Below are 24,634 nucleotides of genomic sequence, written 5' to 3'. Positions count from 1 at the left end.
ACCTCTTAGAAGGTTTAGAGAAGTAGCCTCATGCAGGAGCATCAGATATGAGTATCAGAAGAGATGCTCAGCTGTTCCTGAGAGGCATCCTGGATGCATGTCCCCAAATGGGTTGCTGCCACAAATACAGCTAGAAGGCAGAGTGTGAATGAAATGGGGTGTGGAGGAACAAAGTCCTAGGGAAACAGGAAGCTGCTTTACAAGAAATCAGGCTATTTGACAAAGTATTGTCTACTCTGACTGGGGCCCTTTCTTCACAGTGCTTCTTTGCTGCTGCTTCGCCACTAAACCCTGCACTTTTGCTGCTGTGGGGTGGTGGCAAATAATCAAAATTGCAGGATGCAGTGAGGGCTCTTCAGCGGCCATTCGGCTCTCCGCCCTGCCTCCCGCCTGGCTTCCGGCGAGCCATTGATGATCACCATCTGCCCTGGAACACCCCCAGCTCGCCACTGGTGCAAGGTCACACGGTGGAAGAACAGTAGTGATCACAGTTCAAAGGCAAAAGTTAGGGTAAGTCCCTGACTTTTCTAATGTGCAGCTTCGGGAAAAAGCCCCATGGCGGCTGCGAATTGGCAGCCGTGTCACATAACCGACGCAGTGCCTATTCGCAGCCACCTCGGAGCTTTGAAGACATATAGTCATGGATGGATATGGCAGGCGGTGGGCAGGGAGGGAGACACAGTGGTGGCAATGGCAAGTGGATGGCAGCAGGAGAGGTTGCACCAGCGCTGGGTGGCTGCCTGAAGTCAGCGCTGCATCTAATGGCCTTGCTTTAAGGCAGGGGTGCAGACCCAGGGGCCAAATCTGGTCCTCCTTGGGTCCCAATACAGCCCTCTGGGGCTCCTCAGATGGCCCCACCCCTTTCCTTTGACCATTGGTCATTTCCCGGCATTTCTGCAATTTCCCCCCATTCTAGAAGGATGAAATGCCTCTTCTAAGGCATTGTTATTGGCAGTAAGAGCTCCAAGCTACAATATATTGGGTTGTGTGGTGTGTGTTTTTAGCCCCACCCCTTTTGTTGTTGGTCCCACCCCTTTACTCTTGGCCCCGCCCACTACTGGAATGCAGCCCCTGAGAGCTTCTCCGAAATGGAATTTGGCCCTCGGGCTGAAAAAAAGAAGTGCTCCACCCATTTTACGGTCAGCTGATATTAAACCCTCATGCATTCCATGAATAGGAAACTTATATTATATCTTTGTCCCAAATCCCCAATAAATCACATTGCCTAGTATAATTAGAATAAGAGTGCAATTACAGTATTTTTCTACTCCTTTTTCCTACTTATCCTCCAAATCCTTACTAGGTTTAACAAAAGGTATTTCCACACCCAGCTCGTATTTTCCTACAAAATATTTGTCAATGAGATTTTTAAAACATGCTTTCACCCATCAGATAAATACTGACCAATTTGGGACTTTGAAGATGTCTGTGTCCCACTTTAAATTTGTCCATTGTTCTCATTCTTTGACCATATGAATTTTCACAATATTCTCCAAGATGGAACTGCGATGGGCCTGTGTTTACACATTTCCCACATATTTTTATCTTTATTCTCATAGCAGGCTCTTCTTTGACTAGGTAGGGGATTGACTCATGGATACTGAGTGCCCCCTAGTGCTATCAAAGCAGCAGCACTCCAAAATAGTGGCCCAACCCTGACCACAGGATACAGCCTACACAGGTATGAGACCACTGGATACTTCAAACTTAGCCAAAGCTAACCAATGTGTATAATATAAAATGCCAAACCATAGCTTAGAGTTGAAAATACTTAATATAGGTCTTTGGTATTTGGGGGTTCAGATTCCAGCTGAGCCATGATCTCACTGGGGAACATTATTAGGTAAGTCCCACTTTCTCATTCAAGATCAGTTATATCATTTATAAAATGGGTACAGCTGTCATCTCGGGATTTGTTGTGAAAAGTTAGTAAGGAAATGTCACTGCTCATCCTAATCCTGAGGGGTAGGATAGGCTATAAAATGAACTGTTTCTAGACTGAAGGAGACTTGTGAGCTCTTACAGTAGCTAATTGTAAAAGACACTCATGTGATTAGAACTGTGTGAAGGAAGAACGGGAGACATGCTAGATACGTAGCTCTGCCATGTCATGTCACCTACACAAGAACACCAGGCTTCCTGCTGCATACATTCACCCTCCAACACCTGTAGGGTGGTGGGGCCTGCGTTGGAAACATGATAGAGGGGATGGACCTAATCTACACTACTGCTTTAAAGCGCTTTATAACAGTTTTGACAACTGTATATGGAGTGTGTCCTGGGCCCCAACAGTTGTCAAAACTGTTATAAAGCGCTTTAAAGCACTTTAAAGCAGTAGTGTAGATTCTGCTATGGTTAGCACATCTTCACGCTCACCCGCGTCATGTGAGAAGGCTACATTCCAGTTCTGAGGTGCATAACTGTGCTGTTCGCAAGGCCTTTACTGCGACCCCCAAGGATTAGCCTGTTGCAGCCAACACAAGTGTTTTGTGGGACTTTAAAGACTAACTGATTTAGTTTTCCACTGAAGTGGGTCCTAGCATAAGCCACAATGTATTGGTTATTCTTTATGGTGCCACAAAACTCTTTGCTGTTTTAAACATAAAGGAGGTGAAGGTAATCTTTTATGAGAGAGAGGACCATGCGGCAAGTGGATCCTTTAAGCTAGAAAGAAGCAAAGGAACACCAATGGATAAGCCCATCTCCATCAGGAGAGCTTCTGATGTAACACAGAGGCAGGCAGATGTACCAAGGGTCTCAGGACGGTGATTAGAGTTGAATTTCTGTGCATCATTATATGCGAGTTAAATGTCAACTTTATTGGTGAGTTTGGTAGCCAGGCTCAGGGATTTGTTGACTCTGGGAAGAACCAAGTAACCAAACCTGGTAACTCTCCATTATTTTTGAGCATCATCAGATGGGGGAAAAATATTGTGTTTCCTTACCATCACTTCCCCCCACCCCCGCTGCCGCTTCTGTCCCACAATACTTCCTCTTTCTTTACACGGAGAAAAAAGAGGAAGTAAACAATGACCACGTGGCCCATTTAGTGGGCGTTTTTATCCTGCTGCTTCTCCAGCACACAGCAGGAAATGGCAGCACGTTTCGCTGCAGTTGAACAAATTTGGATTTTCTGGGTCTTTTGTTGTGATGGGAAAATAAGCAGAAAGGGTGTGAGACGTGCAGGCTGTCGGCGTCAAAAGGACCCATGAAAAACCGTGAGTGGGCAGTAACGAGCGTGAGATAAAACGCTCATCTGATGACGCTCTTTGTCTTGTTGGGTTTTGTTGTTTTTAATGATGCGCTGGTTTTAAACGTTTGAATTAGTTGTATGTATTTTATGGTGTTTTTATTTGTGTTGTACCCCACCTCGGGGGAGGCGTGTAACAAATAAATTATTATTATTATTATTATTATTATTATTATTATTATTATTATTATTATCATCATCATCATCATCATCATCATCATTCAGAGTCAGACCAAATCAGGATCCAGCCCCAGTAAACTTAATGCAGTAACACCCTCGTACATCAGGAAACTTATTTCTTTTCTTGTTCTTAAAACACACACGCAAGCTAGCTCCCCCCTCAGTACACTGCCTATTGAGGTCTTGCCATCAAAGTGTGATTGTTCACTCTTCTCTTTTAAATGGGATGCAGGTGACAGGGAAGCAAAGGATTATTACCCTACTGGAAAAGAAAGCAGAAATAATAAACACACAATCCTTCAACTCGTGTGGAAAAAAAGCACTGGCAAAGACTGCAGTTCCCAGAGTGGAGCAGGGAGACTCCTGCTTCCCTCGCCGAGTTTGCAAGGCTCTGTTTTGCCATCTAGGCCGAAGGGAACTCCCCTGGGGATGCAGGGAGGGGGAGCTCCAGGAAATGAGAGGCTCTTGGGCAAGATCTTTTCTTCTGGTGCCAGGAACTTGCTCACTGCCTTGCAAGCCACACACACGCTTCTCCAAGGAGGAGAGAGATCGGACCATGCATGGAACGCGGCCATGCAGCTTCCAGCTATGAATTGCAACATCCCCTGCCCCTGGGGAGGAGGGTCTGGCTTGGATTCACTGCCTCGCCCTACTCTGTCCCAGCTTGCAAGAGTCCTCCCCTGTCATGTGCGACCCTGCAAAAAAGAGCTTACTGTATCAGCCACGATCTCACTGACCCAGATGGACCACAGTCATGGGCACAGCTCAAAATTGTTCCATTGAGCGAGAACAGAGAGGGCTATAGCAGTTTTAGGGCTGGTGGACTAGAGCAGGAGAGACTGCCAGTAAATCCCAGCGATAGGGCAGGTCACATCCATTCCTGTCATTCTGTGCTGCTCTGAGCAGTTTGGGGTGGGGCTGTTGTTTACAGTCCTTCGGGGAAATTATTTGTTTTAAAGCTGGCTTTCCTTTCGTTTCCCAGTCAATCTTTCCAGCTGAAATGCTTTTCAAATTTGTTCTGGTAGGGGTTTCTCACCCTTGTTGTGCTGTTTGTTTGCTTTGTCTTAAGCGGCTGGGCCTTGTGAGCTTGTGAACTGATCTCTCCAGAGATACGGCAGGGCCCCGGCTGATATTGCCAATGTGTTTTTGATTTAAAGGCAGAACCAAACAATCCCACGTTGGGATATTACAAAAAAGAAAGGAAGGAAGGAAGGAAGGAAAGAAAGAGAAGAAAAACTAGCAGGGTATGATGCGAAACAAACTGAGAAGAGCGCCAGCGCCAAGGAAAGCCTGGGCTAACAGTGTCCCCACTGCGGTACGTCAGCCTTCCTCAGCCATGTTGGCTGGAGGATGCTGGGAGTAGGAGTGAAACACATCTGGTGGGCACCAAGTTGGGGAAGGCTATTACACTTCCTCACGGCATCGCCAGCATCTGCTACCTGATCCTCTCCTCCTCCCAGAGTTCATCACACCTCAGTATGCATATCGATACAACAGGGTTTATCTGCACGAGCTGTTTTCTTTTTTTACGTTTCCCAGGAACAACTGAGAACATAAGAAGAGCCCTGCTGGATCAGATCAAGGGTCCGTCTAGTCCAGCACTCTGTTCACACAGTGGCCAACCAGCTGTTGACCAGGGACCAATAAAGCAGGACATGGTGCAACAGCACCCTCCTGCCCATGTTCTCCAGCAACCGGTGTACATAGGCATACTGCCTCGGGCACTGCCCTGGCACTACTACTGTCTTGGTACCTCATCTTCAATGGGTTGTATCCAGTTGTGCAATTCTGCCAGTGGGAAGGAACAGCTGGAAGAATGGACTTCCCTCTCCTCACTGCAGCTCCCCACATATGCTCCAAAGCTGCTCGGGGTGGTGCTCAAACCATTTGGGGCACACATGGGGGGGGGGGGGAGAGTCAGGGAAACCCCATTGTGCAAGTGATTTTGCTTGAATGGCAGTTGGATCCAACACAATACTATCCCCTAATTAATTCCCCTAATTAATTAATATTTTTAAGCTTTTTAAAAATATATAAAGAGGCCACAACTAGATGAAATAATGGGAGAACCTTCATCACGTTTTCTACGAGTTTAGAAACAATTGCTGGCTTGTCAGGTACTTGTGGCCTGCAGCAATCCAGATGCCACCACTGCCACAAGAATGAGAGCAAGACCGGGAGGCTGGCAGGCCCGCACAGGAGTTCATAGGCCCAATTATCGAGTGGGGTAGCTAGAGTGTCTTTCTAAAGAACACTGTACTGCTCTAGCCACCCTGCTTTGTGGTTGTGCCTCCGAGATTGCATGTGCACCTGCCTCCCAATCTCTCTGCTGTTCTCTCTGTGGCAGCATTAGCAGCTGGTACATTGAAAGTATGGGAGTGGGGCACTGGAGCCCATATAAAATAAGGCCAAAAGCTGTATCCGGCCCAGGGGTTGCCCTCCTCTGCTTTAGAGTGCTAGAACCACTTGCTTTTTCTTAAAATTACAAGTAAAACTAAAATAAAAAAAATATCTGCCATGGCTGACCTTCTGCTAACCAGTTATCTCTCTGCTTCAATACTCCTTAATTGTAAAGATGAGTATTAATTGGCTGCATTTGACTGGGCCTTTGTGCATCTCAGCTGGCCATGGATACCAGGCTTGTGTTAGAATCCCTAATCTGTAGTAACTCAGATTTAGTTATGTACTTCATGAGGAACAGTAGGTAATTGGCTCAGCCCCCTGAGACACCATTTTGCCCCTGAGTCCAGTTGGAGGTTCTTGGGGTTCTAGTAAAAGCAAGTTAGATCCCACAGGTCTCATGTCTACCCAACGAAGGCATACAGTACACAAGAACCTACACACACACACACCTTTATTATAGGCAGGGGTCTACAATTTTTGACTGAGCTTGCTACCTAAGCCAAAAACTGTGATCAGCAGGTTCCTTCCACTCCTGGGAAGACCCCCCCACCCCTAGCCTTTCCAGCTAGAAAATGCCAGCAGGGAGCATGCCAGCTTGGCCGCTACTGGGAGGAGGTGCCCCGAGCGCTTCCACTCAGCAATTGCCAAGCCATCCCTCTCTTGGCCTTTTGTGCTGTAAAGGCAGCCAGCTGGCTTAGCCACTGCTGGGTGGAGGTGCTCAGGGCACCTCCGCCCACTAGCGACCAAGGAAGCCCCCCCTCCAATTGATTTCTCATGTAGGAAAGGCTGGTGGGGGCTTGCTAGCTTCAGCACTTCAAGGCACCTAGAAAATACAGCACCCCGCAACCAATGTAGTGGCCAACGAGTGAGCATAAACAAAACTTATTCACCATAGAAGCAGAGCAGGAAATATTCCTGAAATGAATATCCAGGTATTCCATTATGGTACATATAAAACAAAACTTTTCTAGATTTATTTTGGGGAAAGGAAATACCTGAAATATTATCAGATTATTGCATTATTGTAAATTAAGATATGAGTTCCAGAGATTTATGGAAAGAAAAGAAAACTATTAGTGGTAAGGAGTAAAAACAAAGTAAATTTCTACATGGGGGCTGACAAGCTTAGAAAATTATTTCTTGCTTCAGAATGGTTCAACACCCATCTTATTTTCTGCCAGACCCTCACCTTTTGTGGAAGGATAGCTTACGAAAGTAATATATAAAATACTTTATTAATCATGACTGAGAATGAATGTTTACAGATCTCTGCCACGATACAACGAACGTCAGAAAAACAGACCCTGTTCCCAACAATGACAAAAACAACCAGCCTCCCCCGCCCCCCGCAAATACCTTCACCTTCTGCAGGCTCTGTTGAACTGAATATTTTGTGAATAAAAGCTACTTGCTAAAACAATCTGATTGCTGAGCTGTTGGAAGTTTGGTTTTTGTTGTTGTTTCTTTTTATCTTAGTTACGTTTCTGCTGAAAACTTCAAAAAATATCATTTCAAAAAATATAGCTGAGCTACTCTAGTTAGCCTCTGAATGATTCCTACAAAGGCAACAAGAAGTTTTTTCTTTTAGATTTTTTATTCCTTCTACTTTAAAAGATGAACTCAAGAAGAGCTACAGCCATTCAAAATTCCATGAAAAAGCAAGACAGCAATCCATCAAAGCAGAATAAGCCGTGCAATGCAATTATGAGCAAGAATTGAAATCAACTTCTTCTTTATGTCTGAAAGAACAAAAAATGGTTTGACCATTTTTCTAAACGTCCTGAAAGACCCATCCTGTCTGGATTCCACTGAGAAGGAGTTCCAGAAAGTGTGGTGAATGTGAAAATGAATGTGAAAATGAGATTTTATCATTTGATCTACATGGTCCCAAAGAACTGTGAGGAAAGAGATTCTCTCACTGCTGCACTCTATGTGATGGATAAGTCACAAACGGCAATGCTCACCTTATCCTGCTCCTGGCGGTTCAGAGCTTCCAGTTTCACCCGGTCAATCTCTGACCTGACAACTGTGAGTTCCCGCTGCAACTCACTGAGCTTTTCCAAAAGTAGATTCTTCTCCACTTCCTTCTGGGACAAAGCCTGGAGATAGTGAGAAGGGAAACTCCTGGCCACTGTATCCCATGCATTGGTAACCTCACATTTATATTACTGTAATGAGCTTTATATGGGGCTGCCCTTGTGCTTGGTCCAGAAGCTGTAGCTGGTGCATAATGCAGAGGCCGGGAGGCTGACTGGGACGCTTGGATGTGCTCAGATTTGCAGGTGTTGAAACAACTGTACTGGCTGCCTATTAGCTACTGAGCCAAGTTCAAGTTTTTGTTGCTGGCTCAGAACAGCTTGGGACCAGGTGACGGGTGGATCACCTATCCTGATATAGACTTGTTTGATAGCTAAGATAATTGGAGGAGGCCTTTTTGGTTGTACACCAACCTACAGATGCCATACCGGGCAACTCAGAAGCAGGCTTTCACTCAGCAATATAGAGATCCCCACAGTTAAAGCTCCCAATAGGCCTTTTGCTGGGAGAAACCAGGACTAAAGTATAAAGCTCCCTAGTAGTGAATGTCCCACTTTCACCCCGTTCTCCTCACCTTCTGTTTTTCATTCTCTAGCAGGAGAAGGCTTTCATCCCGGTTCTGCTGCAAAGTGAGAATTTCCTCCATAAGTTCCCTCTTCTCTGCTTCAGACTTGGACACCAGCTCTTCCTTCTCTTGCTGGAAATGATGCACAGCTTCATCTTTCTCCTCAATCAGCGCCAGACGCAGGGCCTCCTGGTGTCAGCAGAGCAGGTTGTTATCTGGTAGACTGGTATTACTCATAAGCGAGATCTCCCTGGCCAAATGTCTGTCTCTGACCTTAAAGAGCGTCAGTGCAGTATGCAGAAACCGTGACAGAGAATAGCAGGATTCCAAGGAAAAGGGCACAATCCAAACACATTATGTATTTGGGAGCCATTTTGGTACACAACGTGGACTATATAAATGGCAAGTATTATTATTCATGTATTTATTAATAAACATTTTAATGCCATACTTCCTCCCAAGTCTGGGCACTGTACATGGGGGTTCTTGATTAATTTTATCCTCACAACAACCTAAAAAGGTAGCTTGGGCTGAGAGACAGTGACAAAGATAGCCAGTGAAGTTGGCTGAGCAGAGGTTTGGAACCACAATTCCCCATTCCTGTCCATCACTGTAGCCCATACATTACACTCTCCTTCAGTATTATCATTACTAGCCTCCATTAACATGTATTACGAAGGAAATAGCCCAAATTTGTACACCTGGGTGCGTTTCATAACTCATGTGACTTGTAATGCTTTGGCTAATGGGCAGTGTAGAAATATAGTAAATAAATACATCCTACAATATCCTGTCCCACCCCTCCAACTAATCCTGATTTTTTTTTACAATCAGAGTTACTGGGCCACAAAGGACCCCCAAGGCATCATCTTGATGTTCACACACCCATCTCACAACAGTGCTTCAAAATCAGCTCCTATCAATCATATCAAGCAGTCGTGAGATCAAAACTTCTCATAACAGAGAGAAGAATGCATAGTTATACAGTTTCCCCTAGCACTGATAGTGGCTAGGAAAGGAAAGGAACCTCTCGTGCAAGCACTTGAGTCGTTGCTGACTCCTAGAGGGACGCCTGCTTTTGCTGACATTTTCTTGGCAGACTTTGTAGTGAGGTGGTTTGCCATTGCCTTCCCCATTAGCAGTTACCTTTCCCCCAGCTAGCTGGGTACTCATTTTACCGACCTTGGAAGGATGGAAGGCTGAGTCGACCTGAGTCGGCTGCCTGAGAACCAGCTTCATATTAACAGGGACATGTTGAGAGCTGCTAGATAACTAGAGTGGAGTGGGCAAAGAACACTAATATCTGCACCAGAGTGTCATGATGTCTTTTTTTATTGATTTAATTTTGTTCAGATCACTGAAAACCAAGATTACCATCAATGGTAGAAGTGCATCTTCCCCACGATCCCTATGGCAAAATGTCACAGCAGATGCTACTGCCCCTCAGAAAGCCTGGGCTGGTCTCATTGTCCTCAGAACAGCATCCATTGGGAATTAGTTCATCTAAGCAAGAAGGGCAATCTCAGAAGCTGATGACGTACATGCAAATAGAGCTGAAAGATCTCAAAGCCTATTACAATTCAAGTTCTAGAAATGATGAAACAAGCTTATTATTGCAGATTAGAATCAAATTGTGATACCAAGGCACTGCCAGTCTGGTGTAATGGTTAGAGCGTTGGATTGGGACTTGGAAGGCCTGGGTTCAAGTCCCCACTCAGCTATAAAGTTGACTGGGTGCCTTTGGGCCAGTCACTGACTCTCAACCTAACCTATCTGACACAGTTGTTGTGAGGATAAAATAGAGAGGAAGAGGATCATATATGTCATCCTAGGCTTCTTGGAGGAAAAGGCAGGATATAAATGTAAACTGATCTAGGTCTAGGATCAATAGCTGCCAATTAATCTAGGATTGTCGTTTGGCATAAGGCCGGGGGTCTACAGCGCTGACCTTCTCCTTTCGGTGGCGCCCAAGGTCCTCTTCAAAGCCCAGCTTCTGGGTCTTTATGGTCTGTTGGCACTCCTGCTCCACCTGAGTCAGCTGGTGCTTCAACATCTCTGTCTCTCTTCTCAGCAAGGTCTCCTGTAGCTCAAGTTCATGAAGAGCTTTTCCCAATTCCACTATGAAAGAAATCAAAACCCATTCAAAGCACATCCTAGGACATTCTCCAGCATAGGCTGTGGCAAAAATTGCTTTCAATAATGCAAGGCACACCACCACTCAAGCAAGCAGCTCTTTCTATTTCATTATTGTCATTTTCAAAAAAATGGCAGTACAGTTTTTTTCTTTTTAATTGTTTAAAATGGTATGTTTGCTCAGATGTGTTTTATTTTACCTGGCTTTTTATGTATGGTTTTAATCATCTTGAATGACTGCAAAAAGGATAAGATGCAGGTAAAAACTGTCTTGTTCCGACAGCCCTTTGGCGAATAATCTGGACCTCCGTCTGTGCCAAGGACTTTTAAAATTGTCATTTCAAAAGTTTAGAAGTTTTAATATTGGAACATATTTAATATATTTTAACTTTTGTATATTTCTTTTAATAGATTTTAAATGTATACGTTTAAAATTTTGTAATGCCGCCTTGAGGTCCAGCATTGAGCCAAAGGCAGGATGTAAACAAACAAACAACAACAACAATAATAAAATACACAAATAGAGAGCACAATCTAATGTTGCTGCACTAGCAGGAGCGACTGTTAGTGCAATGGGATGCTAGTGCTGGCTAGCACAGCTGTAAACTAGTCAAAATTACCGCTTCTGGAATGGTACAATTCAGTGGAGCTCATGGAAGGGAGCAGTAGTTTTGACTAGTTTCTGGAACAGCTCCGGAAGCAGTACTTTAAGCTGGTTTCCTGGGTGGCACTAGCAGGTGTTAGCTTCTCATTACACTAGCAGTTGGTGGTCATTCCTGTTAGTGCAACATGCTTAGTGGTGGTGGATTGCCAGGAGTGGAATCTGGATATTGCCCCTGGACACCTCTCCATTGGCTAACTTTGATGGGTACTTATATTAAATGATAACCAGAATGTCACCAATCACCAGCTTTCAGGTGCAGTGTTAGCACAACCAGATCACAGGTGAGAAAAAAAAATGAAACAAATACTGTTTGACACTTTCATTGGACCTTTGGTATTCCAATCTGTTAACTAAGAATTTAAATGGAAGATTCGCTGCCCATGAATTACCATCACTGGATGCAAAAGAATTAAACTTGCTGATGTTTTGATTCAGACTCAATTTTGCATACACCATACCTTGGAGAGCCTTCCTGGAAAGGTCAATGCTCTGATTCTCTCCTTCTAGTTGTTCCTTGCGAGCCTCCAGCTGTGCTGCCAGCTCTTGTGCCTCAAAAAGGCTGGTTTCCAGGGATTCCTTCTCTACTCTAGAGCACATCAGGAAACAGTCAGCACCAACCAATGAAGCCGTCAATACCTTCTTTCTACAGGCAACTACCGAACAGTAGTTTTGGAAAGGGACTGTTGTGCAACCCGTTTATCTAATACCCCAGAAAGTTTGGTGGCACTGTGGCATCATCAACCACAGGTCCCTTGCCAGTCTCCACTCATCGACGTGAGGTCCGAAAAGCAGGAATTGTACAAGCAATCTACAGAGAAGGGTACCTGCTTCAAGGTTCCTACTTGGCTATTCTTTCAGGCTTCTAGTTTGGCACAGATGCAGAATGGGGAGCACAGGAAGTTGCTGTCCGAACAGGATGGAAGGAGAAAGGAAAAATTGTTTTTGGCTGAAACAGAGAACAAGGCCAACATCTTATGTGGTGTGGAGATAAGAGTGTTGGATTAGGACTGGTGGATCTGGGTTGAATTCCCCACTCAGCCATGAGGTTCACTGGGTAATCCTGAGCCAGTCTTTTCCTCACTAACCTACTCTACAGGGCTGTTTTGAGAATTAAATGCTGGAGGGGAGATGTCTACCATCTTGAGTTCCTTGGAGGAATGGCAGGATATGAATGAAATGAATGATGTTGCTGTGCTTAGGAGAGGACAATGTATGAGGTTACTGTATTCCTTCTGGTTCTCTTTTGCTTTTCATTCACTATACATGCCCTGCTCTGGATCCATGTAGAATTGTAGTGTAATTCATGGAGACTTCAGAAGATGGAATCACTACCTTTTAGGAGCTCTGAGAATGTATTCCCAAGGTGCCCATAAAAGGTGTTAGAGATGCTGACATACAAGAGGTTAAACCAGGATTTTCTGCTAGGACACAACTTCGAATTAACAAATAAAAACTTAAATGGCAGATTCTTATATCAAATGTTTTGGCATCACTGTACCGGGGCCAAAGATAAGTCAGTGACACAAAGTCACTGTTTTTTTGAGAACACGTGTATTCTCTTGTGTGAGTTATCATCCTGTTTCACTTTTACCTTTCCTGTCTTAAATCCTGAAGAGGGTGGCCCTCTCCCAATTATCTCCTTACCTATCTTCCTATGATTTTCAGTGACCTGTTTCAATCAGGGTTCCAAGCTGGTTATTCAATGGAGATGGCACTGTCTCATGTATTGAATGATGTCTTTGTGGCTAAGGCACAGCGCCGTACATCGCTGCTAGTGCTGCTGGATCATTTGACACCCTGCACCACATGATACTTCTGGCTCAGTTGGCTTTCCTGGGCATTACTGGTGCTGCTCTTTCTCGGTTCTCGTCCTTCTTGTCAAATCGCTCTTTTTCTGTGTCTTTGTCTGGAATTGTTTCGGATCCTTTTTCCCTCACTGTTGGGGTGCCTCAAGGATCTGTCCTTGCACCTCTCCTTTTCTCTCTTTTTACCCTTCCTCTGGGCCCCCCATTTCCAATTTTGGTTTCCAGCATCACATCTATGCCAATGATACCCAGGTACCTGTCTCAGGCAACTGCGGACCTCTTGGTTCAGACCTTGGTTGTTTCACGCCTGGATTACTGTAGTAGTTTCCTAGCAGGTGTTCCTCTTTCCTCTCTCCACCCTTTGATCCTCGTCCAGAACAGTGCTGTTAGAACTGTTCTCGAACTCCCCCAATTTGCCCATGGGGGAGTCTACACACCATTCCGAAGGCGCCCTGAAGCCACTTGAGGGCGCCCCGAAAACGCTTGTGTAGTATGTACCTTAATCGTCCCCAGAAGAGGAGGAGGAGGAGGCGTGTGTGTGTGTGTCGCCTGAGCAGCCCTGAGCAAGAGCGAGGAGGACAATGGATTGCGGAATTCAAAGGAAGACAGGAGAGAGAGAGAGAGAGAGAGAGAGAAATCCCTCCCCGCGGGAAATGCCGGGATGCCTCCTCCTCCTCTTCCTCCCCTTCGCCCTCCGCTGCCAGCAACAGTTTGCCTTGTGTGTCCGTGTGTGTGTGTGTGTGCGCGCGCGTGTGTGTCTCCAGCCTGCTTCCTCTGCCACCCCCTTCCACGCAGCCACTTGGTGTGGCTGGGGATCTCCCCCGCGCGCGCTCCTTGGAGAGGCAAACTCCTTGGAGAGGCAAACTACGGAAGAAGCTGCTGCCGCCCCCCCTTTCCTCGCCCTTTGGAACGCCGAAGCACGCCTCCTCCTCCTCCTCTTCTGGGGACGATTAAGGTACATAGTACACGAGCGTTTTCGGGGCGCCCTCAAGTGGCTTCGGGGCGCCTTCGGAACGGTGTGTAGACTCCCCCCATACTTCCTTTCATCGTAGGGCCTTGTATTGGCTTCCATTGAAGGGCATGGCCCAATATAAGATCTTACTCCTGGCCTTTAAGGCCCTTCAGTTTCACCACCCAGCTTACCTTTCCTCCCGTTTGTCCTGGTATGTTCCAGGCTGGGCCACCAGATCCATGGGTCAGGCTGTCCTGACCCGTTCTACCCCACAGATGTTGGTGTCCCGGTATCGTGCATTCCAGGACCTTGTCCCTCAGCTGTGGAATTCACTCCCCCTGTCACTGCAGCTGACCAAGAGTTTGGCGGTGTTCAAGAAAGGTTTGAAAACCTTTCTTTTTAAATAGAGGGGGTTGGCTGGGTGTTCCTGAGATAAAACGTGCCAATAGTTTTTGTGGTGACCACCATACATTTTATATGGGTTTTTAAAGTTTTAATGTTATATTTTTTTAATTTCAGCTAGGTGTTTTACTAGAATTGTTGTATTTATTGCATTTTTGTAAACTCCCTGACCTATTTTTTGTTATGTACTGCACTTTATTGGAAAGCACGATATAAAATTATTATTATTAAAATTATTATTATTAAAACAGTGCCTCCAGGAGTCACAGCAGCCAATGAGCGGAAGAAAAATCTATCCTGCTCATGCAGCCTTTGAACCAAGTCTCAGAGTTGCATCTGTGCACAGAATCTAATTTGAGCCATAGTTCTTCATTTAACAGCATATGCTGAGTTTTTTTTTAACTGACCCCAGAATAGTTGTTTTAAATGGATATTGTCCGTTTTTATACTTTTTATGGTTTTAAATTTTGTATATTTGTTTTTAATGTTCACTGTTTTAGTTTTTGTGAACTGCCCAGAGAGCTCTGGCTATTGGGCGGTATATAAATGTAATAAATAAATAAATAAATAAATGTAAATTATTATTATTATTATTATTATTATTATTATTATTATTATTATTATTCAGGGCTTAACCCTCTCAAATTCCATCCATACTGTAGCTGACCCTTTCCACCCAACTGGCCCTCTTATCATACTGACAATGCAAGATAAGCAAGTAAGGGTGCAATCCTATGCATGTTTAGATAGAAAAAAATCCGGGCTCAAGAACGCTGAGAGTTGTAAGACTCTTGTCTGCCTAAACATGCATATGATTGCAGCCTAAATAAATCAGGTATGGACAACACGGAGACTCTGAGCTGCCCTTCCACCCCTGTAGCAAAAGAGTTGAAATTAGCTTGCAAACAAGAATTTTATTCATTTATTGCATTTTTATACTGCCCAATAGCCAAAGCTCTCTGGGCGGTTCAATTTACCACTTTTTGGCACTCCGCAGCTGCGAAGGCCACCATTTCTTAATCATTTGATTTTTTAAATTTTATTTTGGTGCTGCATGCGTGTTTGTAGGTGGGGGGAGCAGTTGCCCATGCCTGAAGAAAATAAATAAATAAACAAACAAAAAAACAAACAAAAAAATCCTCAAGTGCAGTGTTTCCATGAGTGAGTGGCAAAACAAGCACCCTTCAGTGGAATGTGGCAGACCAGAAGAAGAGAAGGAAACAGCCAGGCAGAAGCAAGTAGCTGAAAGGAAAGGATGGTGGCAGCAGGGGAGATCACAGGAACTGAAAGCAGTGAGCAGAGTGGTAAATTGTTGTTCAAGCCAGTCCTGAAAGGGTGTATAAACAGGGGTAATAGAGCTCAATAGCTAAAAGAATAGGGAGCTCAGCAGGTGTCTTCTTTGGAGGCTGAGGCTGTGGTACAGCAGCAAGGTACATGGCCAAAACCCAAAGTTACTCCTTCAAGAGCTGTGATTAGATGGACTTGGGAGACACACAGCCTGCTCCAAAATGAAAGCGTATACAATGATGGTAATGCTATTTCATGTAGGAAAGGAAAACATCACCATGTGGTGATTTCCCCATATTATTTTTCTCCATGGTGAAGGTGTGGAGCTTTCTTTTAGGTGGCTCCTTATGCGGTCTGCAGAACTATGGATACATATAAATCTAGTCATGATGTGATGCATTGACAAGAAAGGCTCTTCTCACACTCACACACACACACAACCTGCAAAAGAAAGCTATAACATAATGACCTTTTCCTGTCATTAACTTACCCGAAGAAGAGAAACTGAAGAGACCCTTTCAGTTCCGCTGTCTCATACAATGTATCATGAAGAGCACAGCTCCCTTGCCTCTCTACTGTCCAGATCCTTTTGGTCATCACTTAAATAATGCTGTTTGTAAGCATGTGCACTAAAGCAGGAATGCCGCAAGACTTACCTGATAAAGGCAAGATGACTTCACCTCATGCCACTCCTCCCATAACCAATGCTACCCTTCACAATCCAATCCAATCTTCAGGGGACCACTGGCTGCTTATAGGAAGTGGGCATTACCTGAGAGTGTCCCCCTCCTCGGTTAACAACTTCCTGTGTCTCTCCAGTGCAGTGAGCTCCACAGCCAGCTGCGCTTTTTCCTTAGCCATCTCTTCCTTCTCTTGTAGTACACGGAGCAAGGAGTCCGCTTGCATCTCCATCTCTCGGTGGCTTTGGGCCAGCTGCTCACCTAAAGTTTGCTTCTGGCTGTTCAGCTGGCACAAAGCAGAAGAAAGTGAGGGAGAGAGACAGATATTAGGAGCAGGAGATGAAGAACCCAATGAGGACTCTGGCCACACAAGCCTGCAAACCATCCATCTTCGTTTGGTAGAGCCATGCCTCTGGCTCAGTGATCTCCAGGGCAGGGATTCCAAAGTGGACCGTGTTGCAGAAGCTTGGCTGAGTGTATCATGTGTTAGGGATGTAGGTGAAAGAGTTTCACTTCTTAAGTAACAACTTGAATCAACAACTGGAGTTTCTTAAATCCTCTTATAACCATTTTCCTAGGGACAAGAGTAGGTGAAGGGCAACTGTTGTTTAAATTTTGTCATTAGTATCGGAGGTTGTAGCCAGCCAATCCATGGCAGAGATGGCTGTTGGTTCTCTATTCTTATATAGATGAAGTCCTGTAGTGCCTAATTATGCTTGGTGCATATTGGCAATGCTGCATTGTAATACATCCAAGCATAAATCTGGAGGATTCAGCTGAGTGGTTCCAGGTTCCCTAATTTATATGCCTAAACCACCCAATATCTTCAAAACTACAACCCAGGACTATGGTCTGAAGACAAATGATGCAGTAACCATGCTGGTCAGTACCTGAATGGGACATCTTCTGGGAACATTTGTACATTGCCTTGAGTTATAAGACAGATGCGATTTACATGTAATAAATAAAATAAATTAATAAACCTTTCCCAAGGCAATAATCTTCACTTCATTTATATATATTTATATCCCACTTTTCTTCCATCGTGGAACTCAAGGTGGCTACATGTGGTTCCCTAGTGGTCTCCCCTTCAAGCACTGACCAGACCCAGACCCGCTGAGCTTCAGCAAGGTGGCTGCTTCATGTGCCTTCAGACCAGAGCCTTTGTCTTGTTCCCTCCATCAGATTTGCATGGCCATTTCCTACAACTTCCAGTGTGAGTCCTCTAACACAGCTTTTGGATTCTCTTGCCAAAACTTGCCTTTTTAATTATTTAAAAATGGGGCTTCTAGCCCTCATGGTTACAGAGAACTTCCTGAAAACGTGTTAAAGCAGCTTCTTCTAGGGATTTAGAAACCAGACAGGATTTGAATTGGAATAGCTTTCAGAGACCCTTGTCATATAGCACCCCATGGACCCGAATATTGTCCTCCTATCCTTATGTGGTGGTTGCTTCCAAGTTTTTAAGAGATCAAACCTGCCATGCCAGGACTTTGGCAAAAATGTGAGGGAAATGCAAAATTAGGCATTCTTTCTACCATTTTTTTGTGATCAAGAAAGCAGCAAATATGGCCATGATTTTGTGCTTGGCAAAATTTCACCTTTTTTGTTGTAGAATGTAAGTTTTTTAGTTATCTATCATGCCCTGTTTGTTGCATTCCTGGAAATATCTAGCTAGAGGCAGAGCGCTGAACCAGAAGGACCAAACATCCATAAGAACATGAGAAGAGCCATGCTGGGTCAAACCAAGGGTCCATCTAATTCAGAGTCCTGTTCACAAATTGGGCAACCTGCTGCCTGTGGGAAGCCCACAAGTAGGACATGAGTGCAGTAAAACCCTCTCACTCATGTTCCCCAGCTACTGCCTCTGATGCTGGAGGTAGCATACAGGCGTCATGGCTAGTAGCCATTGATAGCTTTATCCTCCATGAATTTTCTACTCCCCTTTTAAAATCATCCAAATTGGTTGCCATCACATCTTGTGGTAGTGAATTCCATAAGGTTAACTATGTGCTGTGTGAAGCACTTCCTTTTATCAGTCCTGGATCTCCCACTAATCAGCTTCATGGGATGATCCTGGGTTCTAGTATTTTGAGAGAGGGAGAAAAGTGTCTCCCTATCCACATTCTCTACACCATGCATAATTTTGTGCACCTCTATATGTCTCCTTTTATTCATTTCCCCCCTAAGCTTAACAGCCCCATACATTGCAGTAACCTTTCCTCATAAGGGAGTTGATCCAGTCCCTTGATCATTTTGGTTGCCCTTTTCTGCAACTTTTCCAACTCTACCATATCTGCCTTTTAGGTGTAGTGACCAAAACTATAAAAGCCAACTCTTATTTATGTTCTTACTGTGGTGATCAAAGGCCTTGCAGCTTCTGACGATGCCCTGTTCATACCTGCATTATTTGGTCCTGTAACTGGACCCTCTCCCGGCGCAGCAAGGCCATTTCCCCTTCCACTCTCTCCTGCTTCTCTTCTGAGGCCTGGCAGCTCTCCTCCAGCCCTTCTTTCTCCACCCTCATGTGCATCAGCTTCTGCTCCAAGTGTGCAAGCTGCTCCCGCGAAACAGCTTGCTCTTGTTCCAGCTCCCGCTTCCGACTTAGCAGCCTACTCTTCTCATCTTCAAGCTGCAGAGCAAGAGGAAATGCTGGGGGTTAGAGGTTCTAGACGCGGGTGGTGCGATGTGTGGGGGGAGAGGGTCTGTCAGGAATTACAAAAAGGCAGATTAACCTCAAAGTTACGCAGCTCAAATAGGACTGTTCTGAGATGTTTAGCTGAAAGCTGCTGATGACACACCCTGATTTCCCTTGCTCTCAGAAAGGCCTTTACTGCCCTCCATTTCCAAACAATGCCTACAGCTTATCTGGAGGGGAAGTATAAAGGGGTTCCTAATACCCAGAGGAGGTGGAAGATGTAGTTCATTACTTGTTACGCTGCTCTTTGTATAAAGATATTAGGAACTGTTTTCTGGGAGACCTTCTGAGAGCAAGAGCGGGTTGGCCCACGGCTGATATTATCTGTGGTCTGTTAGCATATTATAGTAAAGCAATTACAATCAAAGTTGTAAAATCCGCCAACTTTTTCTAAAGAAATCAGGCATAGGTTGCAGAGGGGACCACCTGCTGAAATTTTCTGTTATCATTGCTACTAGGGTCTGTGTCATTTTTTCACCAGTATAAATCTCAGCCTTTTCTCTCAGTTTGGTTCTTTTATATGCATTCTCTCCCTCTGAGTTTGTAAGAATTTGGGCTGTCATAGAGAAACCTTGTTTTATTGTTGTGGTGGTAACGGCCTTTGTGCCATAGACAAATAAAATGTATCGATTCACCCTTTCCCGCCCTTTCACACATGAGATCTGATTTGCCTTTGAGCCTCTGCTTCAATATTTATTGGAATGCGCAGTCGTTCACATTGCTGTCTTAGGCAAAGGAGAAGATGACAGAAGAACATAGGGAAGCTGCCTTCAACTGAGCCAGACTGTTGGTACATCTAGCCCAGTATTTTCGGCAATGACTGGCAACAACTCTCCAGGGTTTCATGCAAGATTTGTTCCTAGCCCTATCTGGAGAAGCTGGGGCCTGAACTTAGGGCCTTCTGCATGCAAAGCAAGTGCCCTACCACTGAGCTACAGCCCCTGTTGTCAAAGGCATAGGAACATAGGAAGCTGTCATACCGAGTCAGACCACAGGTCCATCTTGCTCAGTCTGTATCAAGTAGCAGCAGCTCTCCAGGGTTTCAGGCAGAATTCTTTCCTATCCTAACTGGAGATGCCGGGAATCGAACCTTGGACCTTCTGAGTGCAAAGTGCGTGTTTTACCAATGAGCTACGGCCCATCCCACACCTGCTCTCCCACCCCCATACCATGTACAGAAGCCAGCCAGAGTGGCAGTTTAATTTTATTACAATGCTGGCAATGGGACAGTGTCTTCCACCACACCAGAGGGCGGCAAGCGAGTTTAGGAGAGGCCAGGCAGGCCAAAGTAGCACACACAGTTCTATCTTCTAACACCTCACCACTGCTCCCAGCCCTCACTTCTGCTGCCTGAGGAGGCTGCCTCAGAGCTAAATTACATAACATGTTAAATACGTAGCATGAAGTTTAGCCTCTCTCTCTCTCTTACTTACAAGTAAGCACCTGAGCAAGAGAGATTTAAACCTTCCCCTTCCAGCCACTTGTTTTCCCAAGTTCGTACTCCTGTATAGGAGCTAAAGAAAGAAAAAAGCCTCCTTTGGTACCAGGGGTCTCTTTTGCCATTTATTTCTCCAGCCCTGTAATTATGAGAGCCAAAGGAGACGCAATGTTCATTACATGAATGCAATTTTTTAAAAAAAAGTGTAAATAGTTTTTTGGGGGCAGGAGGCAAAAGCAGCAGGACCGTAAGTAGAGAAGGTTTTACCTGTGTGTGTGTGTGTGTGTATATATGCAATTGGAACTATAGGAGAACATAAAGAATTCATTTTTCATCCTCAACCCCTTTGGTCCCACTGCTGTTTGGCGTAGGGCTGCAGCTGCTATTTGCATTTTTTAAAATCACGCTGAACATTAATTTCACTCATACAATTAATACTGCAACTAGTTTGACCCTAACCTCCCATCATCAATGTTCATTCTGCCTCCCTCTAGTAGAATCAAGAGCCTGGTTTTGCCCAAACACTTCAATGAAGGTATTTAAACAGTATTTATCATAACGTTTTCTTAACCTTCTAGGCTTATACCATCTCGGTTTCTGATTAAGAATGTTCATCCGTAACAGAACTTTGATGTCAATCCGGGCTACGGATTTCCTTTGGTTTTCTTTTGCTTTGCTTTCCCTGCTTGTAATAAATTAGTGGTTACAGGAGACATTTTGCTTTACTTTCTCACCAAACCCAGCAAGTGCAGCGCTGAGAGTGTGGTTTTGCAGCCTACAATAGCAAGGCTTGGGTGATTTTTTCCCCATGTGCTGCGTAGGCAGCTTACAAGCTTCCATCAGGCAGCAATACCAGGCCTGAAGTCTTCCGGAAGTTATAAATGCTGTTGGCATAAGCTGTGGAGTGTGTGAGCACTGCAAGTCCCCCCCATTTCAGGCCTCACTGCAAGTTACAAGCTCTCAGCGGTTACAAGCCCTGCAGGGATGGTGCTCATGAGGCTGAAAGCTTTCTGGCACACCATGGGTTTAAAGAGGCTCAAGGAAAGTGTGCATTTTGGCAGCCAGAGAAACCACTGAGGAGAGCCTTGTTTGCTCTAAGCAACGCACACTCAGGGACCGGCAGGAAAAGGCAGGATTCAGGGCACACTCTGCCAGCATATGGCCACCATAGTCCCGGGGAAAGATAAAACATGTTGGACAGGGACTCAGGAGAGCTGTATTTAGTCCTTATTTAGTCGTGTATTTAGTCTCTATCTATGCCAAACTAGTAGAGATGATGAAAATCTAGGACTGAATTTACATTTTTGTAAAAGCAGTGAGTGGGATGTGCATGACTTGGATTGAGACCATGGCATTAGGGGGAAAGATATTTTTTAGCTCTCCTCCCATACTATTCTACTGAGGAAACCTACACCCACACTCAAATCAGTGCTATTTGTCCTAATGGGACAAACTACAGCACCAGGGAGAGGTTTTCATAGGTAAAATGGCAAGAGGACAAAGGAGTATGCCCTCTCCTGCAGCATCATGGTCCCAATCCAAATTTCCTCCTTCTGCACAGCTGCTTTTTATAAAGAAAGAAAGAAAGAAAGAAAGAAAGAGATGGGAGATTCAATTAGAGATCACCATCTTCTTGTTTAGTTTGGCCCTCATTCTATCACGAAGCAAAGAGCCAAAGCAGACATTACTTATAATCTGTATCTAGAAGCTATGCCATTTTCCATTTTTATTCTAGAGTAGTCACAGGGCCCCCAATCCAGTTATTAAAAGCCCCCCGTCCTAGGTACCAAAAAGTATTGGGCCCCCTGGGCCTACTCTAGAATAAAAATGGGGGTACAGTTACAGATTTAAAGTAATGTCTGTTTTCGGCCTAAATCAAGGGAAGGACACCACAGCAATACTTTAGGGTTATCAGTAGTTTCCTACCTTCTGAAATGATAATTTTAATCTACAATGTCCTAAACATTTTGTACTTTGCTAATTCCTCTGCAACAACCTGTTGTGATCCTTAAAAGGATAGTTCCCATGGGTCAGACTGGTTATCTCTTGCTCCACCACAGTTAAAGGTATGCCAAATCAGTGGCCTGAAGTAGCTGCTTCAACCTGTCCTATGGTAGGGCCCCTTCTGCATGGGAACTCACATGCCGCTTAGCTGCAGAAGCTCTCTGCTATGGCCTGGCTAAGCAGGTTATTCTAGTGACTTGTTACCTGTAGGATTATGCGGTTAAGGCTGACTTTGTCATGAGCCAGCCCTTCATTCAGAGCTCCCATTTTGGCTAGTGAGTCTCTTAGCTCAGCATCTTCCGATTTCATCTTGTGTATGGACAGCTCAAGTTCAGCATTGGTGGCTTCAATCTAAGGGGGGAAATGGAGACATATCCACACTGAAATTTTCTGATAGTGGGATCAAATCTTATCAACTTAGCTATTCAGATAGTTGTTGGCTTTGAAACAATGTTTTATTTTAGTTTTTTTTTTAAATTAAGATCCTCTTTCCTTGCCCTGCCCTCCCAGGAAAACCTGAGGCTACAAAAGGATTGCAGACCCTGGTAGAGAATCCTCTCATATTCACTATATTCAGGTGCTTGCTCCAACTTCTTCTATTCCTGGTGGACATGTTCTCCTGCTCCTTTAAGGAGCAGCAATGGTGACTGAGAGAAGCTAAACTCTTTTAGCATACCAGAGTCAAGCTTGCAGAGAAAAGGTCCACTTAAAAATACACACAAACACTTTCTATAAAGTGTGCCTGATGAGAGTAATCTTTAAAATGAGACTTAAACCAAATTACAGAGATGAATGATCAAGGACTGATGGACATAGTACATTAAAAAAGGACAAATTTGTCCATTTAATTCCAACCAGCCCCCATGTTTTATCAGAAGCCAGAAGAGGAGAATCTTTAGCATTCATGTATACAGTTTTGAACATTATTTTTCCTCTTTAAGATCAATTTCATTATGTAATCAGGCAATATGCTGTTAGGAAATATGCTGTTTCCCCCTGAAATTTCATACTGGCCGAAGTGTGGGTGGCAAAGAGTTCTGCTACTTACTTCAGCTAAGCCAATCTGAGCAGCTTGGGCAGTTTACACAGGAGAGTTCTACCAAAATAGTTACTCATCCAGGGCCTGCCCTAACATCCTATTGGATCATGGCTTCAGTGGGCATGTTATTTCCAAGAAATGAGATTAAACTTAGCACACAGTTTACTGTTTTGAAATATCAAGCCTTGATGATGTGATGGCATGCAATGCCACCTCACCCCCAGTTCTGCTTTTATTATATACATAAGGGCCTACAGCTGTCAGAAATAAAATGTGGGTCTTCTTCTGGAGAGTCAGGCTGCCTCAGACACAGTAACTCTGCCCACTCTGGCTAAAACTCTAGGATTCACAGCCAGCGCTGAAATTGCTCCTCAGCCCTGGCTTTCAGAGATAATAGCTAAGATGTTACATTCTTTTCCCTCCCAACCTGGGAATAATGGGAACCCAGTGGAAAGCAAGTAGTTGTTGATGTTTTCCACAGTAGAAGAGCATTACTATGTCTTTCTGTTTTGGGACTGCAACTCTCACCAGCCCCAGCCAGCATGGCTATTGGATGATTGAAGTAGTAGTTCAATACAAATCGAGAGTACCAAGTTCGGAAAGGCTGGACTAAGTGTGCATTACCATGGCCAGATATGTGTTCTCCAGGAATAGGCATGGTTGATGTACTCGCCTAAACTGGGCAAGGCTGTGGCTATCACCTGGACACCCAGGGTCAAGACTTGGTCCAGGAGCACTCTTAAACTATGAACCTGTGATTCCAAGGGAAATGCTACTACATCCAGCATTGGCTGAATCTCTATTCCCGGGTTTCTTCTACTGGATTGGCTCTCCTTACCAGGAGCAGTTCTGTTTTGTCAGAATTCAGCACTGTTGGTCCCAGGAGTTCCATCTGTGCTCCTGCCCAGTTCCCATTTATCCAGGTATCCACATTCTTTCTCACCCAGTAGAGTTATTGTTCTGCCCTAGTGCCTTTACTTCTCAGGTTTTTGTACCTGCCATCAGTCTAGTCACTCTTGCATGACCTCTTGGCATAAATCATACCCATTTCTGCCTATGGTTCTGCACAATCCTATCAACTGTTCTTAGACTTTTAC

General features: G+C 44.6%; 1 protein-coding gene across 1 annotated transcript in view; it reads right to left on the bottom strand.

The window, feature by feature from the left end:
* The window catches only part of CROCC2 (ciliary rootlet coiled-coil, rootletin family member 2), a 120,530-nt gene that overhangs the window by 51,453 nt on the left and 44,443 nt on the right, over positions 1-24,634 (bottom strand). The window contains exons 16-22 of the mRNA XM_063132255.1: positions 22,703-22,849; positions 18,760-18,990; positions 16,451-16,644; positions 11,691-11,818; positions 10,384-10,553; positions 8,445-8,624; positions 7,798-7,932 (exon numbers count right to left, since the gene is read on the bottom strand). Coding sequence (XP_062988325.1) covers positions 7,798-7,932; positions 8,445-8,624; positions 10,384-10,553; positions 11,691-11,818; positions 16,451-16,644; positions 18,760-18,990; positions 22,703-22,849 — 1,185 coding nt within the window. The remainder of the gene's footprint in view (positions 1-7,797; positions 7,933-8,444; positions 8,625-10,383; positions 10,554-11,690; positions 11,819-16,450; positions 16,645-18,759; positions 18,991-22,702; positions 22,850-24,634) is intronic.

This window comes from Elgaria multicarinata, chromosome 8 (genome assembly GCF_023053635.1).
Source record: "Elgaria multicarinata webbii isolate HBS135686 ecotype San Diego chromosome 8, rElgMul1.1.pri, whole genome shotgun sequence".
NCBI classification, from domain to species: domain Eukaryota; kingdom Metazoa; phylum Chordata; class Lepidosauria; order Squamata; family Anguidae; genus Elgaria; species Elgaria multicarinata.
Note: the sequence above shows the minus strand (reverse complement) of the source record. Positions and strands in the feature narration are given on the sequence as shown.